At 37.8% G+C, this 18,842-nt stretch overlaps 1 protein-coding gene across 1 annotated transcript in view; it reads right to left on the bottom strand.

Moving 5' to 3' along the window:
• The window catches only part of CCDC192 (coiled-coil domain containing 192), a 240,149-nt gene that overhangs the window by 131,486 nt on the left and 89,821 nt on the right, over positions 1-18,842 (bottom strand). Inside the window, exons 4-5 of the mRNA XM_003826668.6 lie at positions 12,333-12,464; positions 11,336-11,392 (exon numbers count right to left, since the gene is read on the bottom strand). Coding sequence (XP_003826716.2) covers positions 11,336-11,392; positions 12,333-12,464 — 189 coding nt within the window. The remainder of the gene's footprint in view (positions 1-11,335; positions 11,393-12,332; positions 12,465-18,842) is intronic.

Raw genomic sequence — 18,842 nt, 5'->3', positions numbered from 1 at the left:
TGAAATTCAACATAGAATCTCATTTTAGGGTTAACTCAATAGAAATGAATGGTAGCATCCTGTAGAATCCCCCCAACACACTAATTATTTATTTGATCATTTTCCTTGATCTGCCTTTGGCTGTTAGAAAGATAAAAGCCATATTTATGTTTCAGCTATATTGCATGGGAAGTTAGAACTCACATATGTGTATTCTATTTTTTTCCTGATATTTCTATTTTATTCAAATATATATTCTCAATTATGGCTCTTTAAGTGCTTTTTAAAAATTCAACTATTTCACACATTTGCATCTTATTAACAATCTCAGATCCTTTTCAAACTTAGAGTATAAATAAATAAATATGGTTAAATTAAACATTATAGTTAATATTTAATAACAGTGTAAAATTGTATCAAGAGAACAGCAAAAGTTTAACATTCATAAATTAACAGGCTGTATCCCATTGAGATGCAAATTTTTATTTGATTTTCTTTCTTTTTGAAAAAAGATAAAATTACAAATAAATCTCTTAGTATCTTTTTTGGACGATTTGCTATAGAGAGACACACTTAACTGCTGTTACTTTGCTCATTTTAAAAAAATCAACATTAAATCCAGGTATATGGCATTTATACATTCTCTCACTTACTCCATTCTCATTCATTGAACAAGGTATTTACTGAGCACCTCCTGTGTGTCAAGAACTATATATGAATAAAGCCAAGTCCCAGAACCTGGGGAACTCAACTAATGGAGTAGAATAAAGGCAAAAAAGAGATCCATGGAATATGCACAAGGAGAGGTTGGCTTCTTACTGAGAAGTCAAGAAAGGCTTGCCCTTTAGGGGAGATGAGTGCCAGTTGTTGAAAGTAAGTAGTGGATGGAGCAGAGGGAAAGACTCACTCTGCAAAGGGATGGAGGCCTGAACCTAGAGGAATTCTTAGTGAATTCCAAGTCCTCAAATGAGCACCATCACTGGCTGTCAACTAGCAGTAGAAGGTAGGGGGAGAGTATCAGGAGACCTATGGGCAGCCACTGAGGGTTTTAAGTGAGAATTATGTAACTGAATCCACAGTCCATGAAACTGACTCTGGAAGAACCACTTAGGGTCAATATGGATCTGACTACTTCCCTTAGGATTCATTGATTTACTTTGAGACTGTACATTTCAGAAAGGATTTAGTGTAGCTTGAAAAAAAAGGTAGATATACTAAGTGAGAAGCCACTAAAATAAGAACTCAAAAGATGTGATAAAGAGAATTTAAGGGCAGAGAAGTAAAATGGGGCAAGAGGGAAGGTTCACACAATTCATGCCCTAACATAAAATACTCATTTGTTAGAGGTAAGGCGAAAGTTGGCTGTAGTCTTTCTGATGGTCAAAATAACCATTTATAAAAACAAAAACGCATCCATGGAATAAAATCAAGCCCAGCGCTCAGTGGAAGCAGCAACATTACTGGTGCAGGAAGGCATACTACCTAATAGAATAATAAATGTCCTCAATAATAACCTGACAGTAAACACAGTAATAAGCTTCACAGGGCAGTTTCTTATAAAATCCTCCCACAGTACGTCATGAACATCAGACTACCCCCTCCTGCCTGCCATTCAATAAAGTAGCTCTAGGGCACCTTGGTGAAGTCTAGGAATGTGGCTCTCTGCTGATCTCACTTAACTCAGGAAGGATTTTAAGTTACATATCTGAAAATAAGGACTATATTTAGATAGTCCTGCTTCTTTTCACCTAAGCTTTTTTAAAGCTAAGCATTGAGCTCAAATATCGACTCCTGATCGGCCCAGGAGTGGAGTGAAGCACAGAGCTCTCTGGTTGAAATGGCCAGCTGGGTTAGGGGTAGAACAGAAATCTTTTGGAAATGATTTTCTTGATATTTCTTGAATTGAAGAACTACCCACATTCATTTATCCACTCATCCTTTGATTGACTGAAGGACTGATTGAACAACTGATTGACTGAACAAATACTTAATTGACAATCTAGTACTCAGAAGGCATAGTGAACTAGACCCAGGCTCTACCCCCAAGAAGCTTATAATCTAATGGTGGATAAAGAAAGAAACAGACAATTAAAGACAAGCAGATAGCTCTGGGAAAGGCTTAAGAAGACGTTGACCATGGAAAGAAATGTGCCGAGAAAGTACTGACCTGACAGGACATGACAGGATTCTCTTCAGAAAGCAATTTTGTCTTTAATTAATTAACTTCCTAGTATTGTCTATAAAATAAATAGGCAGCTAACATGAGGTGCCTTATTCCATAGAATTATAAACTATAATCTCATAAACTGGGGAACAGTTACTGTAAGGGATAACTCAATTTTAGAATAACCTGTTAATAGATTTATTGAACACTTACTATGTTCTGGCACTCTGCTAACCACTTCATGTGAATTATCTCACTTCACAACTTTACGTAACCTCCAAAAAACCCTATGGGGCTAAGTAATGTCAGCTTCTTTCTACTGACAGAAGGAACAGAAGTAGAGTAACCTTTGCCAGGTCCACAGATGGTATCAGAGATGAGGTCTAGCCCAGTGTCTCACTCCCCAATGCTGTCTTCCTCTCTGGCAGGGATTAGGCAGCAGGACCAGAGGACTTTTAAAACCCCTCATGATTTGCATAAATAGCTCATCTTTCTGCTCTCTGTAATGGAGAGGTATGCCTCTCAGTCTTCTTAAAGTAATTTAAATTTTTAAGAACAATAAAAATATGATTTCTATTAGATTCTTACAGTAATAGTAAAGGGTGAGTTCTAGGTGAGCCTCGATGGCTGGAGTTTTATATAGAGAAATGTGGCTCAGGATCAGAGTGGGGAAGAGCTGAGACTGTCTTACATTGTTCCCATCTGATTTTTCAGCAAGTAAATAGGGATTGTAATGATGATCTGTATTTGAATATGAGAACCTCTAAAATCTGTATATTCCTTTGATAGAATGTTGATGTGAGAAGTCTAAGCTTATTAAGTAAGAAACTGAAATACATGTTTGAAGAAATGTGTGGTTAATAATAGGTATTTATAAAAAATGTCTACCCCCTGTGTCCAATCAAATAGCTAAGCAAAGACTAGACACCTGCAACGGTAGCTGGGGGCGGTAGGGTGGGGGGGTGGCAGGAATTGGTACAGGTGGTTGTTCAGTTTAAACTTATTCATCATCTATAGAAAATGAGGAAACAGGACTTAGATCTGATCAGAGAGGGGAAAATAAGCCTCCTGGGTGCCAGCCAGGGTCCTTATGTGATGTAATGAACCCAACTCAAACTTTAGGTCTCTGTCCCTCAGTGTGTCCTCACTAGTAAAGCCAACAACTAATTAGTGGCTTCTAGAGCAATTTATTGTGCATTGGCTATTTGGTGGGGAAAAGAAAAGATAATATCCTGGTGGGGCTCCAAAGTTTCACTTTGAATATTGCTTCAATGCGTTACAGATTAGCTTCTTAACCACATCTAACTGGGCAGGATCTGTTAGTGGATCACAGTTCAGAGAGTGCTGATTCTATCTAGGTTAGGAGCAACCTGCTGATGTGAAGAGAGCTCAGAACCCCTCCTCTTCTGAGCGCACAGAGAAGCTTGGCAGCAAGACCCACTAATGCAATTTGAAAGCTTCTGCTATTCTTCTATGATATTCAACCTTTCCGGATTCAGCATGGGAAAGATGAGCCATGGGGTAATGACATAAAGGGTTAAAATGAGGGGCTAAATAATCATCCAGTGCAGATAATCTAACCAAAGAAGGTGGGATACAGAGAGGGGCTCATTTTAATATAATGAACACATGCAACAAAAATATTTCCAAGATTTATCTCACATGCAATCATTCAGTACCACCTGGTTCTGTTCATAAATAATCACTGAGGAATGTTCCATTTAGATTAATGTATATGTGGCACTAAGAGAATGGCCCGCAGGAAAGGAATTTCCCTATTCCTCATTGGCACAGGTAGAACTCTATTATAACCACTGATTAACTCTGCCATGTGGTCTGAGTCTGCCATATGATATTTTAAAATAAAGTTAAAAGATCATTAAAATTAATTTATTGCCACAGCTGGCATCTGTGCATTGGCATATATATGCAGCAAAAATCCTGACTTAGAAGTGAAATTCAGCTTTAAAAACAGGAGCTTTACATCAGAACATCTACATGCAAGTCTGCTGTGCTACATACCAGCTATTTGCTGTGAGCAGGGATCTTGTGTCTTTGACTCTCACTTTCTTCTGCTGATCAAGGAGGGGGAGTGATATCTACTTCATAGGATTATTGTGAAATATAAATGACATGATGTGGGTGGGAGCATTTAGGAAGCTGTATATTGTTATGTGACTCTAACGTGTGATTAACTGCTGTCACTTTACAGTAGAATTAGTCATGACAAGCATCAGGAATGAAGTGACGCTTCTAGAGCACATAGAAGTGTGGGGCTGGGAGAGGGAGGGCAGGAAGATCGTTCTCATTTGACTCATCAGTTGAACAGACATGTATTGTGTGCTGCAGCATGTCTCCATGTCTCAATCCCCGGCACTACACTAGGAATCAGGCCGGAGAGGTATCCCAGCACAAGGAGCGTGAGGCCCGTGAGGCCAGCCTCATCTGTGAAATGCTGGTCAGGGACAATGTCCTGGTCAGAAAGTAAGGGTCTATGCTGGAAGTGCTAGGGGCTTCACTGGACAGTGCAGTATACCTCAGATGTTACCACCATCACAATCACCTACAGGACTTTTAAAACTCTGCATCCTTTTCCCAGAATTTCTGACTTTAGCAGAATGAGATGAGTCCTCAAAATCTGCATTTCAAAGTCCTAGGTGATGCTAATGTTTCTGGTTCAGGAGCCCCATTTTGAGAACTACTGGGATAAAAGAAGAATGATGGGTTCTCAGTTATAAACAACTGACTCTGATTCTGGCTAGCTTAAAGAAAAAGAGAATTTATTGGAGGGTTTGGGGGTACCTCCTAAAATCAGTAGGAAACAGACTCAGAAATGGAGAGGATCTAGGACAGTTCTGGTTCAAGCAGCATAAGCTACTTCACCATGATGCCTGGGTATCCCTGGTAGAATGTACCAGCTCCAACTGTTTTTTCTCTCTTTCCTCACCTGAATTTAATGTGCTGAGTCCCTGGAGAGAGAGTCCAGTTGGCACATGTCCACTCCTCAGCTAGTAGCTGACAGAGTTCTTTGAATGACAGGCCCTGGAAGATTGCACATAGTGGGAGAAATGCAATTGTAGAGAATATCTGGGTATTATTGCCAAAGGTGTGTCAGTGGATGCTTAGGCAGCAAAACAAAACAGAACCAAACCCAAGGAAACAGGCCATGTCCTCTGTTATGGTAAGAACAAGTCAATTAGCAGAGGGCCTGGAATTCTAGGAGGGAGCAGTCCGCTCTTACAGATTCTTAATTTAGAAAGTTAAATGGCAGTTTATAGCTTCTTTGTAGGAGGAAAGGAAGTTAAACCAGCATTTTGGGAGACCCCCGTCCTGGGTGCCTCCCATGCCCTGAGTTCCTCACCCTGAGCTTCCAGGCCTCAGTGGTTCAGGATCTTCTGGTTTTTAAAATTCATTCATCTGTCCTACACTTTTAAGCATGCTGTATGATTCATTTGAAGGATTCCTTCATCTGGATGTTTTTAACTGTTTAGTTTATTATGATATGTATCAAACATACAGGACAGTATAGAGAATAACATCACACTTGAGTGCCTACCACCCAATTACCCAGATTTCCACTTTGAAATAAACCCATTGAATATTATAGAGCTTTTGGTCCTGGTCAGGTCTTGTGGGTGGCTGGAAACTGAGAGATGGGATGGCCGTTGGGATGGAGGTAAAGAGGGGAGGCAGACATCTGGAGTACTGCAGATATTCAGGTCATCCACAAAGGAGTGAACAGATGGGGCTAAGCACTTACACCTGCCAATACTAAACACAGGCAACATATGGATTCCATAATTTGGAAGGCATTAATTTTAAAAGGAATTTTTTATTAAGATACCTAGTCCTGACTCAAATCGCCCTAACAAGAACAGATATCTTTAAGTAATTATAAACATTCATTTCAAATATTTGTTTTATCCCATGTAGGTCTTTAAGCAGATAAGTAATCATGGGAGGGAGTGATAAAGATGCCCAGGGCAGCTTAGCCCAGTGATGGCTCAGGCTGGGTGCCCACATGTGCACTGGGAGGGGTGACCCTTAATAATTTCTTTAGAAGTATAAGTTGTGACTAGGCACAGTAAATTTAATGGGGTGAGAATTTAATCTTCAAAGTATTAGCAAATGATAACTCTGAAATGTTAAGGCTTTCATCTCCTCTCCATTTCATAGCTATCAATTTAATTAAACAATAATATTATTCAACTATTGAGTTCTAGAGCAGTGAACTCTGAATAAAAGCAAGCCAAGACATTACGTTGTTAATTTTCATGTTAAGACCATGTTTCCTTTAGAAACTCTTTTTATTTCACGTGAAATAGGAATTTCCAGCAACTGTGTTTTCTTTCTCTGCTATTTTTTTCCTTCTGTTTCCACTCTAAGAGATCCTTACCTTTTGTCACTTGCATGTTATATTTGAAAGAGTCAGCCTCATTAAATTAATGCCTGATGTAATATTGACATCTTCACAGAATACAATTCTTTGTCATAAAGTGATTTTCCCTGATATATAAAGGGTGCTCCTACAAATGCCAAAATAATTTTATTTTTAGTTTAGCCACTTTAACAATTCATTTCAATAAAATCTGTACAAGACATTGAGCCAGACACTGTGGGAGGAATAAAGATAAACAGACATACTTCCTCCAGGAACTTGCAGTCTTGAGAAAGAGGCTGCATCAGATCATTCTCTTGTGGGGCATAGTGTGACAAATGACTGAAAAGAGGCACAGAGAAGTGCTGTGAACGCACCAAAGACAGAGAGATTACTTCTGGATTGATAGGGAGAACTTCGTGGAAAAAACAATCTTGATAAAGAATGGGGAAAGTCTGGCAAACTCAATGGCAGGGACAGGTATTCAGGGTAGCAAGGAGCTACAAGCAAAGCTGCTAGGGCAGGGATGCAGGGTGCACTTGGGGGTCGCAGATGGAGATGGAGATGAGGCAGGAAAGGGGGTCAGGTGCCCACTGTCAACATGATAAATGCCATGGTCAGGAGGTTAGACTTTATTCTGGGATAATGGACAAGCAATGTCTCACTCAAGGCTTTGGAACTAAGGAAATGACATGATCAGAGTAAAATTCAATGCAATTCAGCAAAATGTATTGAGTAGCTACAATGCACCCAGCCCTGTATTGGGTGTAGTGCATTCAGAGACACATTCTTAGTGCTGCCTTCAATGTCCCTAGAGTCTAGTGGGTGACAGATATATAAACAGATAATGTCAACAAAGTGTAGTGTATTGAGCTCTGTTAAATAAGCAGGAGGCCATTGGCCTGAGGTTCTCTCCCTATTTTGAGTTCCTACTTAACAAACTGAAACCTAACTTAGGAGTATATTTTTTGTAACAGATAGTTGGGTTTCAGCCAGTCACAAACAGCTGAGCTTCAGCCAATCACAGGCACCCAACTGATCCAACCACACCCAAATAAGGCAAACACCTAACTTAGGTAGCCAACAGATAATGTCTTTACTTTGCTTCTGTGTTTTGCCTATAAAAGCTTGCTACTCATGCTGCTGGATGGAGCTTTCTCAACCTCTTCTGGTTCTGATTTCTACCCAATTCAGGAATCATTCTTTGCTCAAATGAACTCTGTTAAATTTAATTTGTCTACAATGTTTACTTTAACAGCTCAAATAGATGTATCTAAAGGAGGCTGTGGGGACCCACAGAAAATAATCTGGGGACTAAGGGAGAAGTTCGTACATAACTTGAGTCTTGCAAGGACAGAAAAGAGTTATTTGAATGAAGAGAAGAGAGAAGGATATTCCAGTTTAAGAGAATACTGTGAGCAAAATCACAGAACATCAAATAATACTGGATGTGTAAAGAAAGACAGCAGCTCCATTCTAGTAGTAGGCTCAGTGTAAGGCAGAGAGAGGGGAGTGAGGGAGAAGAGAAGATGAGGGGCAGGGACTATGCTTTGGAAACTTCACTCAGGATGGAGGCACGGAAACCAGGAGACTCTTATAGAGGTCAGGTCCCACAGGTGTTACATTAAGGAGGCACACTCCAAACAGAAATTCCAAACTTTCCATGGGACTCTCACTTAAAGGGGTTCAAGTACATATTTTGCCAGGCAACTCTTATTAATACTTCAAGTTATTTCCTAATCTTCAGCATCCTCAGAACTCTCATCTCTTATTCCAGAAGAACCCTCACCCCATCTTCAGTGTTCCATTTCTACCACCCTGGTTTTTAAATCCCCTTTCTCTTCTCTGCCACGCCAGCAGATCACACTCACCCTGTGAGTGTTACACTTTTGCTCTGTTTGGTTTTCTGCACCCATTCCAAATCTTTACACACAGATTTTTATCCTCTCTCTTCACTCAATAGGGCTTGATGGTGCCAGACCAAGTGGGCTACTTTGTAACGGGGAGTGGGGTTGTGGGGGTCTCTGAATTCACTCACATATGTTAACAATTTGGGGCCAGTTACAATAATTAAAATATAAGATGATTAAAAAGAGCTAGAGAAGTGGCAGTATAATGGAATAGAAGACATGGAAGTGAGATAACTTGTAGAAACATATTCAGGGCCTGACAACTAACCAAAGTAGGACAGAGGCAGAGAGAGGTAGGATTTTAAAACTGCTTTGTAGTTTGAATCTAGAAAAAATAACAGTAGTGTGATATTATCCACCATGGCTGGGGGATACGAATAGAGAAACATATTTAAGAGATAATAACAGAAGATGATAAATTTGGCTTTGTATATTCTTAGCCTGAGGTGTCAGCAAGATATTCAGGTCATATTTAAGAACCAGAGTACTTCAGTTTGATGCCGTGTACCAACCATCTCTAAACCTGTGTGTTACAAATCATCATTCATAATCAAACTCTTTTGGAAAAATGACTGACAACAGCCTGTTCTTGGAGATTGTTTGTACCTGGATAACTCTTGCAGGAAATAAACCCATTTAACTTTGTTTCCAACAGTCTTCCTACTTTTTTTTTTTTTTTTTTTTTTTTTTTCAGAATACCTCTTAGCATCCTATGGAATGTTTTTTTCAGGGACAATGTTCTAAGAAGTGCTCATTAAAACACTACAGATCTCTAATCAGGGGAGACTTAAGATAGAAGGAACTTGCTGTGGGAAAAGGCAGTTTGTCTGCATGGGAGTGAGAGTTGAAGCATTATGAACTGCTGAATCACCAAAAGTGAACAGAAAGAGAAAAGGAGGTTGGAGATAGAACCTTTATAAACACAATTTGATACCTCAAATGGCACATCGAGAATATAATTTGGAGAGACAGCAAGTTGTAATAGCAAAATCATGGGTTTCAGAGTGTGACGAGTGATCTAATCTTTTTAAGATTCCATTTTCTTTCTGAAAATTAATGACTACCTTGCTGGGTTGTGTTGAGATTTAAAATAGATATGTGAAATATCTTCCACATAGAAAATACATAATCCACTTTCAATAAATACTATTGTTAATACTGTTTTCATTTAAGTTTTTCTTGACACGTTGAAGCAAAACTTTCATGAATACACTGTTGTATTGAAACCTGAATGTTGGACAATTACATATGAGAAATCTCAGTCACTGGTATCAATACCCTAATACAGGGAAGCAATTCTAGTTCAGACAAGTCTCAAGCAGTAACAGCATGGTACAGGAATAGCATCCATAGTAACTAGGCAGTGAAAGAAGACACCATAGGAATTTCCCTAAGGCACCAGGAACTATGGCTTTTTTCATCTGTTTTTCACAAAGAGATGCTGGAAGCTAATATCTGAGCTTTAGTGAATACATTTGCCCTCCATATAAAATTCTGAGCTAAAAGCCTCTTCCATGTGAATGACTGTGGGTATCAAATTGTCATGACGGGACATCCTCTGACAATAGTCATTATCTGGCACCCTCAGGGGGAGACCAGGGGAAAGGCATCTGCAACAAAATACTGGCTAATGAGACATATTTCTGTCTAAATATGTCACAATGCTACAAATGCAAGCCTTAGTCATTTTCAATATTGGACAATTGAACATACAAGCCCAAAAAAGATTCTGAATTTAGAGTTAAAAGCTCTGCTAACTGCCACAGCAGATTAGCTTTTCTCTTCTCTAGCACAAAAATGGGGACAATTACCAATATTTTACCCAAGTCAGTTCATTCCAAACCCCAAAGGAATGGTCACCAGAATGTATTATCTTGCAGTCTTTTGGAGGGCAACCTCATAGTTCTCAGGTCTGTCTGAGGGGCCTGGTGTAGTTAAGATTGGCCATTAACATGACTGGTCAGTGCCTTTAATCAAGAAGTCATTCCATAGCAGCCAAGATGTGGATGAAAAAGATGACCAAAAGGATGGCAATCAAGTCTTTGAGGAGACGTCTAAGGCATTTGGGTTGTTCAGATCCTTGGGAAGGAATAGTGGCAGGGTGACAGATTTATGGTCATGGACACACAGGGTATTGTGGCAGGAGATGCTCATGTGTTGTTCTCAGAGTAAACATAGGCTAGTGTGCAAATGAAATTTGCCATAGAAATTCATGGGGCCTCTCTCAGGCGAGTACTTGCAGGAGAAAATGGGCAACTATGTAGTCTGATTGGTTTATATGGTCACTTGCCTAAAATCAATATTAATGTTAATAATATATATTAAATATATGTAATATATATGTATGTATAAAAAATGTATAAAAAATAATGTCACTTAACGTGTGTCCTGAAGACTGGCAGCATCAGCATTGTCTGAGTCTAGAATCACCAAAAAGTGCAAATTCCCAGGCCCCACCCTAGGCATGCAGGAAACAGAATCTGAGTAATTTGTTTTAAGAAGCTATCAGGTGATTCTTACATACAGTAAAGTTTAAGAAGAACTGCTCTAGACCTTTATCTGATGGGTCAATAATTACCACATCTCTCCACTTCCACCTACTCACCCAACTAGACTGGCTTCTTCATCTTTCTGTCCTAAGTTTCCAGTTCTCTTCTTCTGATAGCACCTGATTAGACCATCTGATTATATATAAGAGCTCAGTTTGGAATTTTGGTCATCCACAAAAATCAGAATTTTATGTATGAAAAGAAACTGTGTAGACGCAGTAAAAATACTCATTTTTAGCCTTGTGATTTGGTTTGCTCCAGACAAAACTCATTTATAACTTCTTTCCATGTTCTGTTCATTTCCAAGCTAACAATGACATAAATAAAGGGATGAAAAAAGGAGGAAAACACTTACCTGGGCTATAAGTTGCTCCTGGGAAGCTTTTACTTCAGCTTGCAATTTCTGGATGCACTGAAAAGGAGAAAAGTTTAGAAACTAAGTATGTAACTCTTTCTTTTACATACTCAACGTATTACAGACATAAATATGTATCAGTTTTCAAATCTCGTGAATGGCAGCATTATTTCAGCTATGTTTTGAAAATCATCATTGGAGAAATCATCCCCCCATTCCTATTTCTCTTCCATTCTATGAAAGAACCCAAAGAAAAAACACACAAATATATTAAGAACTAGGATATGCCTGAGTAAGATAATGTTAGCTTGATGTGCTACAGTTAATGCAAATGCCCCTATATCATATAAATATAATATATATTATATTATATATATTACATTATATATAAATATATATAATGTAATATATAATATATATTAAATATATATAAATAATATATAAATAATATATATATAAATATATATTATATATATATATATATATATATACACCTTCACATGAAAGCATATCCATATATTCCAAAAGCAGATACAAACCCTTTGGATTGAACAAGAGGTAAATTTACATAATGATATATATTTTAATGCTCAGATATTCAGAGATTAATCATTTCTTATAAAGTAATTGATTAAAAAACATATGCCAAATGTTATGAGCCTCTCGTTTTACTCCACAGAAAGAAACACTCCAACATTAACAACTAAGAGACATTTGTACAGTCAATACCATTTATAAAATAAATAGAATATTCAGCTAATATTATTCAAAGGGTTACATATCAAACAAACTTTAAAACTACTACTAGCAAAATTAATTTTATCTCAATATTTGCCAGGGAATAAAATTACTTTTAGCAAATACAAATATTGTTATTTACCATTATGAACTTAAAAATACGGACTTTTAATCCAGACTGAAATGGCTTTCCAGGATTGTCAGTTCATATAAAATTAGGTAACTTTTAAAATAAAGATGACTTTGTTCTACAACATACCTGGTCTTTCACAAGAACCATTTTTTCATATGGTCCCCCACTGGCTTCCTTGTGGTCCACAGCCTCCAGTTTTTCCTCCAGCCGGGATACTTGTTCAAGCAGTTTTGATTTTGTTCCTTCAGAGACTGAAAGCTAAAGATATTTTCTTTATAAGAGTATGTAAGTACAGTGATATTTTAAAAGCTCCTTTTAAAAATTCAACTTACAAATAATTTATCTTCCACCAATATCTATTAAATATGAAAATAGCTTCTGGAGCATTCCTCATAGATGATAAATTAGCATGGAGAAAGAAGGAAAAATTGATTTTATTTATTGTTTATAACTAAGCTCTTTCTAAGCAAGAGATAAAATCACATAGTTACAATGGAGAATATAGAAATACTAGAAATAGAGAAATTTTGAATGCAAAGATCTCAACACTCATCTTCACTGTGTTTCAAGATTGCACTTTATTTGTACAGCTGAATCTGAAACTTGTATTCTGGCTTATATATGGTCTTTGAAACTTAACTCTTGGGGGGCTACAGCAATCTAGAAAGAGTGGGAGTTCTGACTCCTTTGAATGTTCGCCATAGAAGCATCAGGGTGCATGGAACTGGGGTATATGCAGGAATTTCAAGTAAAAGTCTGATCAAAGGCAGATCTATGCTAAGCCACAACCAAAAAATTCCTAGCAATGACTTTGTTTTTGTTTGACTGTAGATTCCTTTTGAGGAAAGTGGTAGTTTGATAGTCCTTAGTCTCTAATTCCCTTAGAGAGTGCCTGTACTAGCTTCTCCTTTCATTCTGACAGCTATTGTGCTTTTTCTCTATAGGTCAGCAACAGTCCTGAAAGACTCCCTGGAAAGGGACACACAATTCTGTATTCACTGCAACTCCCAGGGTATTCTCTGAAGCATGGATTATCTCTACATTTCTTTTTCATTACTGTGAATGTTATTGCAAGGCAAGTTGTCTCATTTTGAGAAAACTTAATTGTCCTTAAATTTTTAAAGACAATCTACCAAATGTGGAAGCATGAAGAGGTCAGTCTGCCAAGGAAATAAGCACATTATCTATACTGGCCCATCAGATATACTGGCATATGATATATACTGTGAGCACATCATACATACTGGCACCGAACCATCCAGCCACACGCTCATTCACTGGACAAATGTTTGTTCAGTTGCCTCCTCCACAGCTATTGTGTTATGTGACGCAGATTAACAAAGTGCAAAATAAGGGTTAGAGGGAACACACATGTTACGAACTGCTGGCCATGCCTTTTGGCTGTTGGTGGCCTTGGAGACCTGCGGTGCTCCTCATGATCACCAACATGTGTTTAACTCCTGAGTGCATGGTGGTTTGGGATTGCAGTCTGGCTTCTCTGCCTACCCTTCTATTTTATTAGAGACACAGTATAGTGTAATGGTTAAAGCCAAGGAGTCTAGTGTCTTTATCCTTTGGGTTAAAAAAAAATCTCAATTTTGTACAAAAATTAGCCAGGCTTGGTGGCAGGTGCCTGTAGTCCCAGCTACTAGGGAGGCTGAGGCAGGAGAATCACTTGAACCTAGGAGGCGGAGGTTGCAGTGAGCCAAAATCGCGCCATTGCACTCCAGCCTGGGGAACAGAGTGAGACTCTGTCTTAAAAAAAAAAATCTCAATTTTGCTGTTTACTATCTGTGTGATTTCAGCAAGTTACTTGACCTACCTGGGCTTGAGTTTTTTAACCTGTAAATAGCGATGGGGATGAAAAGAATACTACTTATCTCAACAGTTGGTTTTGAGGATTACATGAGTTTAAACAACAGAGACACTTAGAACAATGCCTGGAACATATCAAACATCTAGCAGCTCTTATTATAATTATTCTTCTACCTCTTCTAGCTCACAGTAGGTGTTCTTCTGGGTTTTATCTAAATATTTACCAAATTGTTTTTTTTTTTTTTTTTTTTTGAGATAGAGTCTCACCTTGTCACCCAAATTGGAATGCAATGGCGCAATCGCTGCTCACTGCAACCTTCGCCTCTGGGGCTCAAGGGGTCCTCCCACCTCAATCTCCTGAGTAAGTGGGACTACAGGCTCACACCACCACGCCTGGCTAATTCTTTGTAATTTTGAGATGGGTTTTCACCATGTTGCCCAGGCTGGTCTTGACCTCCTGAGCTCAAGTGATCCGCCTGCCTCGGCCTCCCAAAGTGCTGGGGTTACAGGTGTAAGCCACTGTGTCCGGCCTATTTATCAAATTGTAAAACAAAAACAACATATCTGAAGACATCATAATCTTTATGAGCTGCATACTCTGAATTCAAACTATATTTGATTTGTTCATTTCCTATAACCACTCTAATGTTCAGAGAAAACTCCTCTCTATGTCTGGAATTATTTTTTTCTCAAATATAATCTCTCTCAGTTGGGCCCATTTTATTCCCATATCCTGTTTGTTATGTGATCCATCGTTACCATTTTATTGTCTTTCTTTTAAATCTACCTTCTATTGTTTGAAAGCCTTTATTCATTCACTCAAAAGACATCATTTATTCACTCATTTGTTAAAGAAATAAGTTGGACATTTATTATATGTAAGAATTTGTAGATTAAAAAATGAAAACAATACTGTTCACAGCCTCAAAAAACTCATACTTTAGCCAGAAAGTCAGATCATTTAAAAATAGCTATTATATAATGCAAAACTGTATAGGTGAATAAATAATATTAATAATAGTTAACATTTCTTGGGCACTTACTACATGTCAGTCTGCAGAGCCTTTTGTTTTCAAATTTATTTTAGTATCTCAATTTATCTTCAAAACATCCTGAAGGTTCATTCTATTATAGCTCCCATTTTGCAGATAAAGAAGTTGAGTTTCAACAAAATTATATGACTTATCAAAGGATACAACAAGTAAGTTCTGGAGTTCAAGTTTTCAGTAGTGGACATCAGGTTTGACTCCCTACACCCAAATTTGACCCCAGCTCCAAAGTAGGCCCTGGTCATCATGACAATTCTATCCTCTTTGCTGTTGATTGGTTCAGGAATCAAAGCATAAACTAATCAGAGCCTGGCTTTCCTGTAGCAACAGTTATCGTATAAGGAGATGTGACCTAATTTGGGTTACTCACACTGCACAGAATTGGAGAGTGATTTGGAGAAGCACCCTCTGTCACCGACCAGACGCGAATGCTACTACAGCTATCCCACAGACATCAGGAAATCAGGCATACTCAGAAAGGAAGAGTAAACAATAGAAAAAACTTAAGTTCTTGATAACATTATTAAAGTGCTTTATTAACCAATCTTGAAGCAAACCCTACCTTACAACTTGCACTTAGTGAGCCAATAAATTCCTTTATTGTTTAAGGAGTTTTCTATTACCTGTTGCCAAAAGTATTCTACGGATATGCTGTTTGGTTCTAAGATTCCATGCTCTTGACCACAAGTAAGAAAAGTTTATGAAAAACAGCAGAAACTAACATATATTTGGTAGATATAGTATACTAGGCATTCTGCTGGGTGCTACATATATAAATGTTACCTTACATCATTGCTCAAAACCCTATCAGCAATTTTCTTTATATTTTTTGTTATCTTCATTGTAAAGATTGAGAAACTAAATGCTTTAGTGGTGAATTAACTTGTGTAAGACTCCAAAGCTAAAAAGAAGAGGTTAGATTTGGGCCCTCATTTGTCTGCCTCCATTCCTGATTTTAGATCATATCCAAATCCTAACTCAGGCTGCCTGTCACAATGAGGCCTGTGATGTTTTTTTCCTTACCATGTGGACTTCAGCAATATTTCTCAGGGTCTTAACTTATATACTTAAAGGAAACTTTTTTCTAATACCTTAGAATTCTCTCTAACCCACCATCTTGCTTCCTTTTATATAGATACTAACCCCTTATTTCCTCTCCTTTTGTAACAAGTTTCTTACTGAATATCTCTTTGACTCAGATATATTTAACTCATGTTCAGCTTAATTCTAAGAAATGTTGACTTAGAATCAGGATATCTATGTTTTAGTCTTAATTCCACAACTCACTGACTCTATAACCTTGGTGCCTATGATAGGATTTTAAAAATAATTTCAACTTTTTTTTTAGATTCAGAAAGTATATGTACATATTTGTTACATGGGTATATTGCATGATGCTGAGGTTTGGGGTATGAATGGTTCCATCACCCAGGTAGTGAGCATAGTACCCAATAGGTAGCCACCCAATCTATGCTGTATTTTGTCATAGTAGCTTGAAATGACTAAGACATCTATTTTCAAGTTTGGTGATTGTTTTATCTGCCAGCTTATATCTGCTATTGAACCCTTCTAGTGAATTTTTTTCTTTTAGCCGTTGTGCTTTTCAACTCCACAATTTGTATTCTTATTCTCCTTCTCCTCCTCCTCCTCCTTCTTCTTCTTCTTCTTCCTCTTCTCCTCCTCCTCTTTCTTGTCTTTCTCCTTCTCCTTTTCCTTCTCCTTTTCTGCTTCTGCCTCTTTTTTTGAGATAGGGTCTGGCTCTGTCACCCAAGCTGGAGTGCAACAGCACAATCTCAGCTTATTGCAACCTCTATCTACTGGGCTCGAGCCATCCTCCCATCTCACCTTCCTGGGTAGCTGAGACTACAGCTGCACACCACCACATCCAGCTAATTTTTATACATACATACATATATATATATATATATATATATATATATATATATATATATATGAGATGGTGATATGGTTTGGTTGTGTCCCCACCCAAATCTCATCTTAAATTTTAGTTCCTATAATCCACATGTCATTGGAGGCACCCTGTGGGAGGTAATTGAATCATGGGGTGGTTACCCCTACACTGCTGTTTTCATGATAGTGAGTGAGTTCTCACAAGATCTGATGGTTTTATAAGGGACTTTCTCCCCTTTTGCTTGGCACATCTCTTTGCTGCTGCCATGTGAAGAAGGACATGTTTGCTTCCCCTTCCACAATAATTGTAAGTTTCCTGAGGCCTCGTAGTCATGTTGAACTGTAAGTCAATGAAACCTCTTTCCTTTATAAATTACCCAGTCTCAGGTATGTCTTTATTAGCAGTGTGAGAATGGACTAATACAGACAGAATCTCACTTTTTTGCCCAGGCTTGTCTCAAATTCCTGAGCTCAAGCAATCCACCAAACTTGGCCTCCCAAAGTGCTGGGATTACAGGCATAAGCCACCACACCCAGCACTACTTGGTTCCTTCTTATAATCTCTGTCTCCTTACGTATATTCCCAACTTGCTCATACATCATTCTCCTGATTTTCCTTACTACTTTGCACATGGTTTCTTTCACCTCTTTGAACATATTCATTTGTCCAGTAAGTCTGGAATTTGCTCTCTGGGCTTCCTGAAGAATGGTTTCTGTCAGTGTCTTCTTTTTCTTATGAATGGGCCATACTTTACATTGTAAGATTTATAATATTTTGCTGAGAATTTAACATTGTATATAATTTCATAATTCTAGAAATCAGATTCTCCTCCTACCCCAAGGTTTGTTATTGCTGCTTGTTGAAGACTGCAATCATCCATTTGTTTAATGACTTTTTCAACTAATGTTGCAAAGACTATATTCCTTATCATGTATGGTTACTGAAGTCTCTATTCTAATATTTCTGCGGCCAGTGACCTGACAGGAATTTCCTTGTATTCCAGTATCTTTCTTCATCAAGCATTTCTCTGGAAGCTGAAAGTGTCCTGCTACACTCCAGAGTTCTGAAATGATTGATTCTGACAGTTCTTGCCAGTTCAGTAGTTATTTTTGTGACAGGACCAGTTCCTAGAACTTCTTATTTTGTCATCTTCTGTGATGTTCAAATCATTTTATTTTAAGTGTTACTTAAATATAATTCCAAAATATATCAGTACCCTTTCTTGACTGCAACAATATGGTACAATAGATATAGTTTATCTTTCTTTGACTTTTAATATATTGCAATAACTTTATAGTGTTCTTTTATCGGACATTGGAGTAAATATTGAAAGTTGAATTTTCTGAGTAGATTTGCAGAGCTTCAAATTTATAATATGACAATTGTTATTTTGCTGTACACAATTTTTCAGACGAATGTTGTCCATTCTCTTTAAATGATCTTCTCCTTCCAAACTTGTTAGGACCACAGGTGGAGGGGACAGAGTCCTGGTCTTCATAAGGTATCATATGTAGAATATCAGCTTTCCAACATCATGTAAACTATATATTTCAGCAAAGGTGGCTAATTACAATATATAGAAGTTGGTCATTTAAAGAATGGATGCATTTCTACTTTCTTTTTTGTAAGCAAATATGTGAAACTAAATTAGCCTGAGCTTTCTTTTTCTATGCTGTAAAAACAAGCAGTTTTTATTAATAAATAAACATTTAAAAAGCAATAAAAAGGAAGCTATGCCCAAGTTTCTCAGAGCTTAAAAATTCAGCTCTGATATCTTGCAGTTGTTAACTTGAATCTCCTCTTATTTATGTTGATGCCTTGTTTGCTATCCCATAATTAAATGTGAATTTAGGCAGAATG

Source organism: Pan paniscus, chromosome 4, assembly GCF_029289425.2.
Source record: "Pan paniscus chromosome 4, NHGRI_mPanPan1-v2.0_pri, whole genome shotgun sequence".
NCBI lineage: Eukaryota > Metazoa > Chordata > Mammalia > Primates > Hominidae > Pan > Pan paniscus.
Note: the sequence above shows the minus strand (reverse complement) of the source record. Positions and strands in the feature narration are given on the sequence as shown.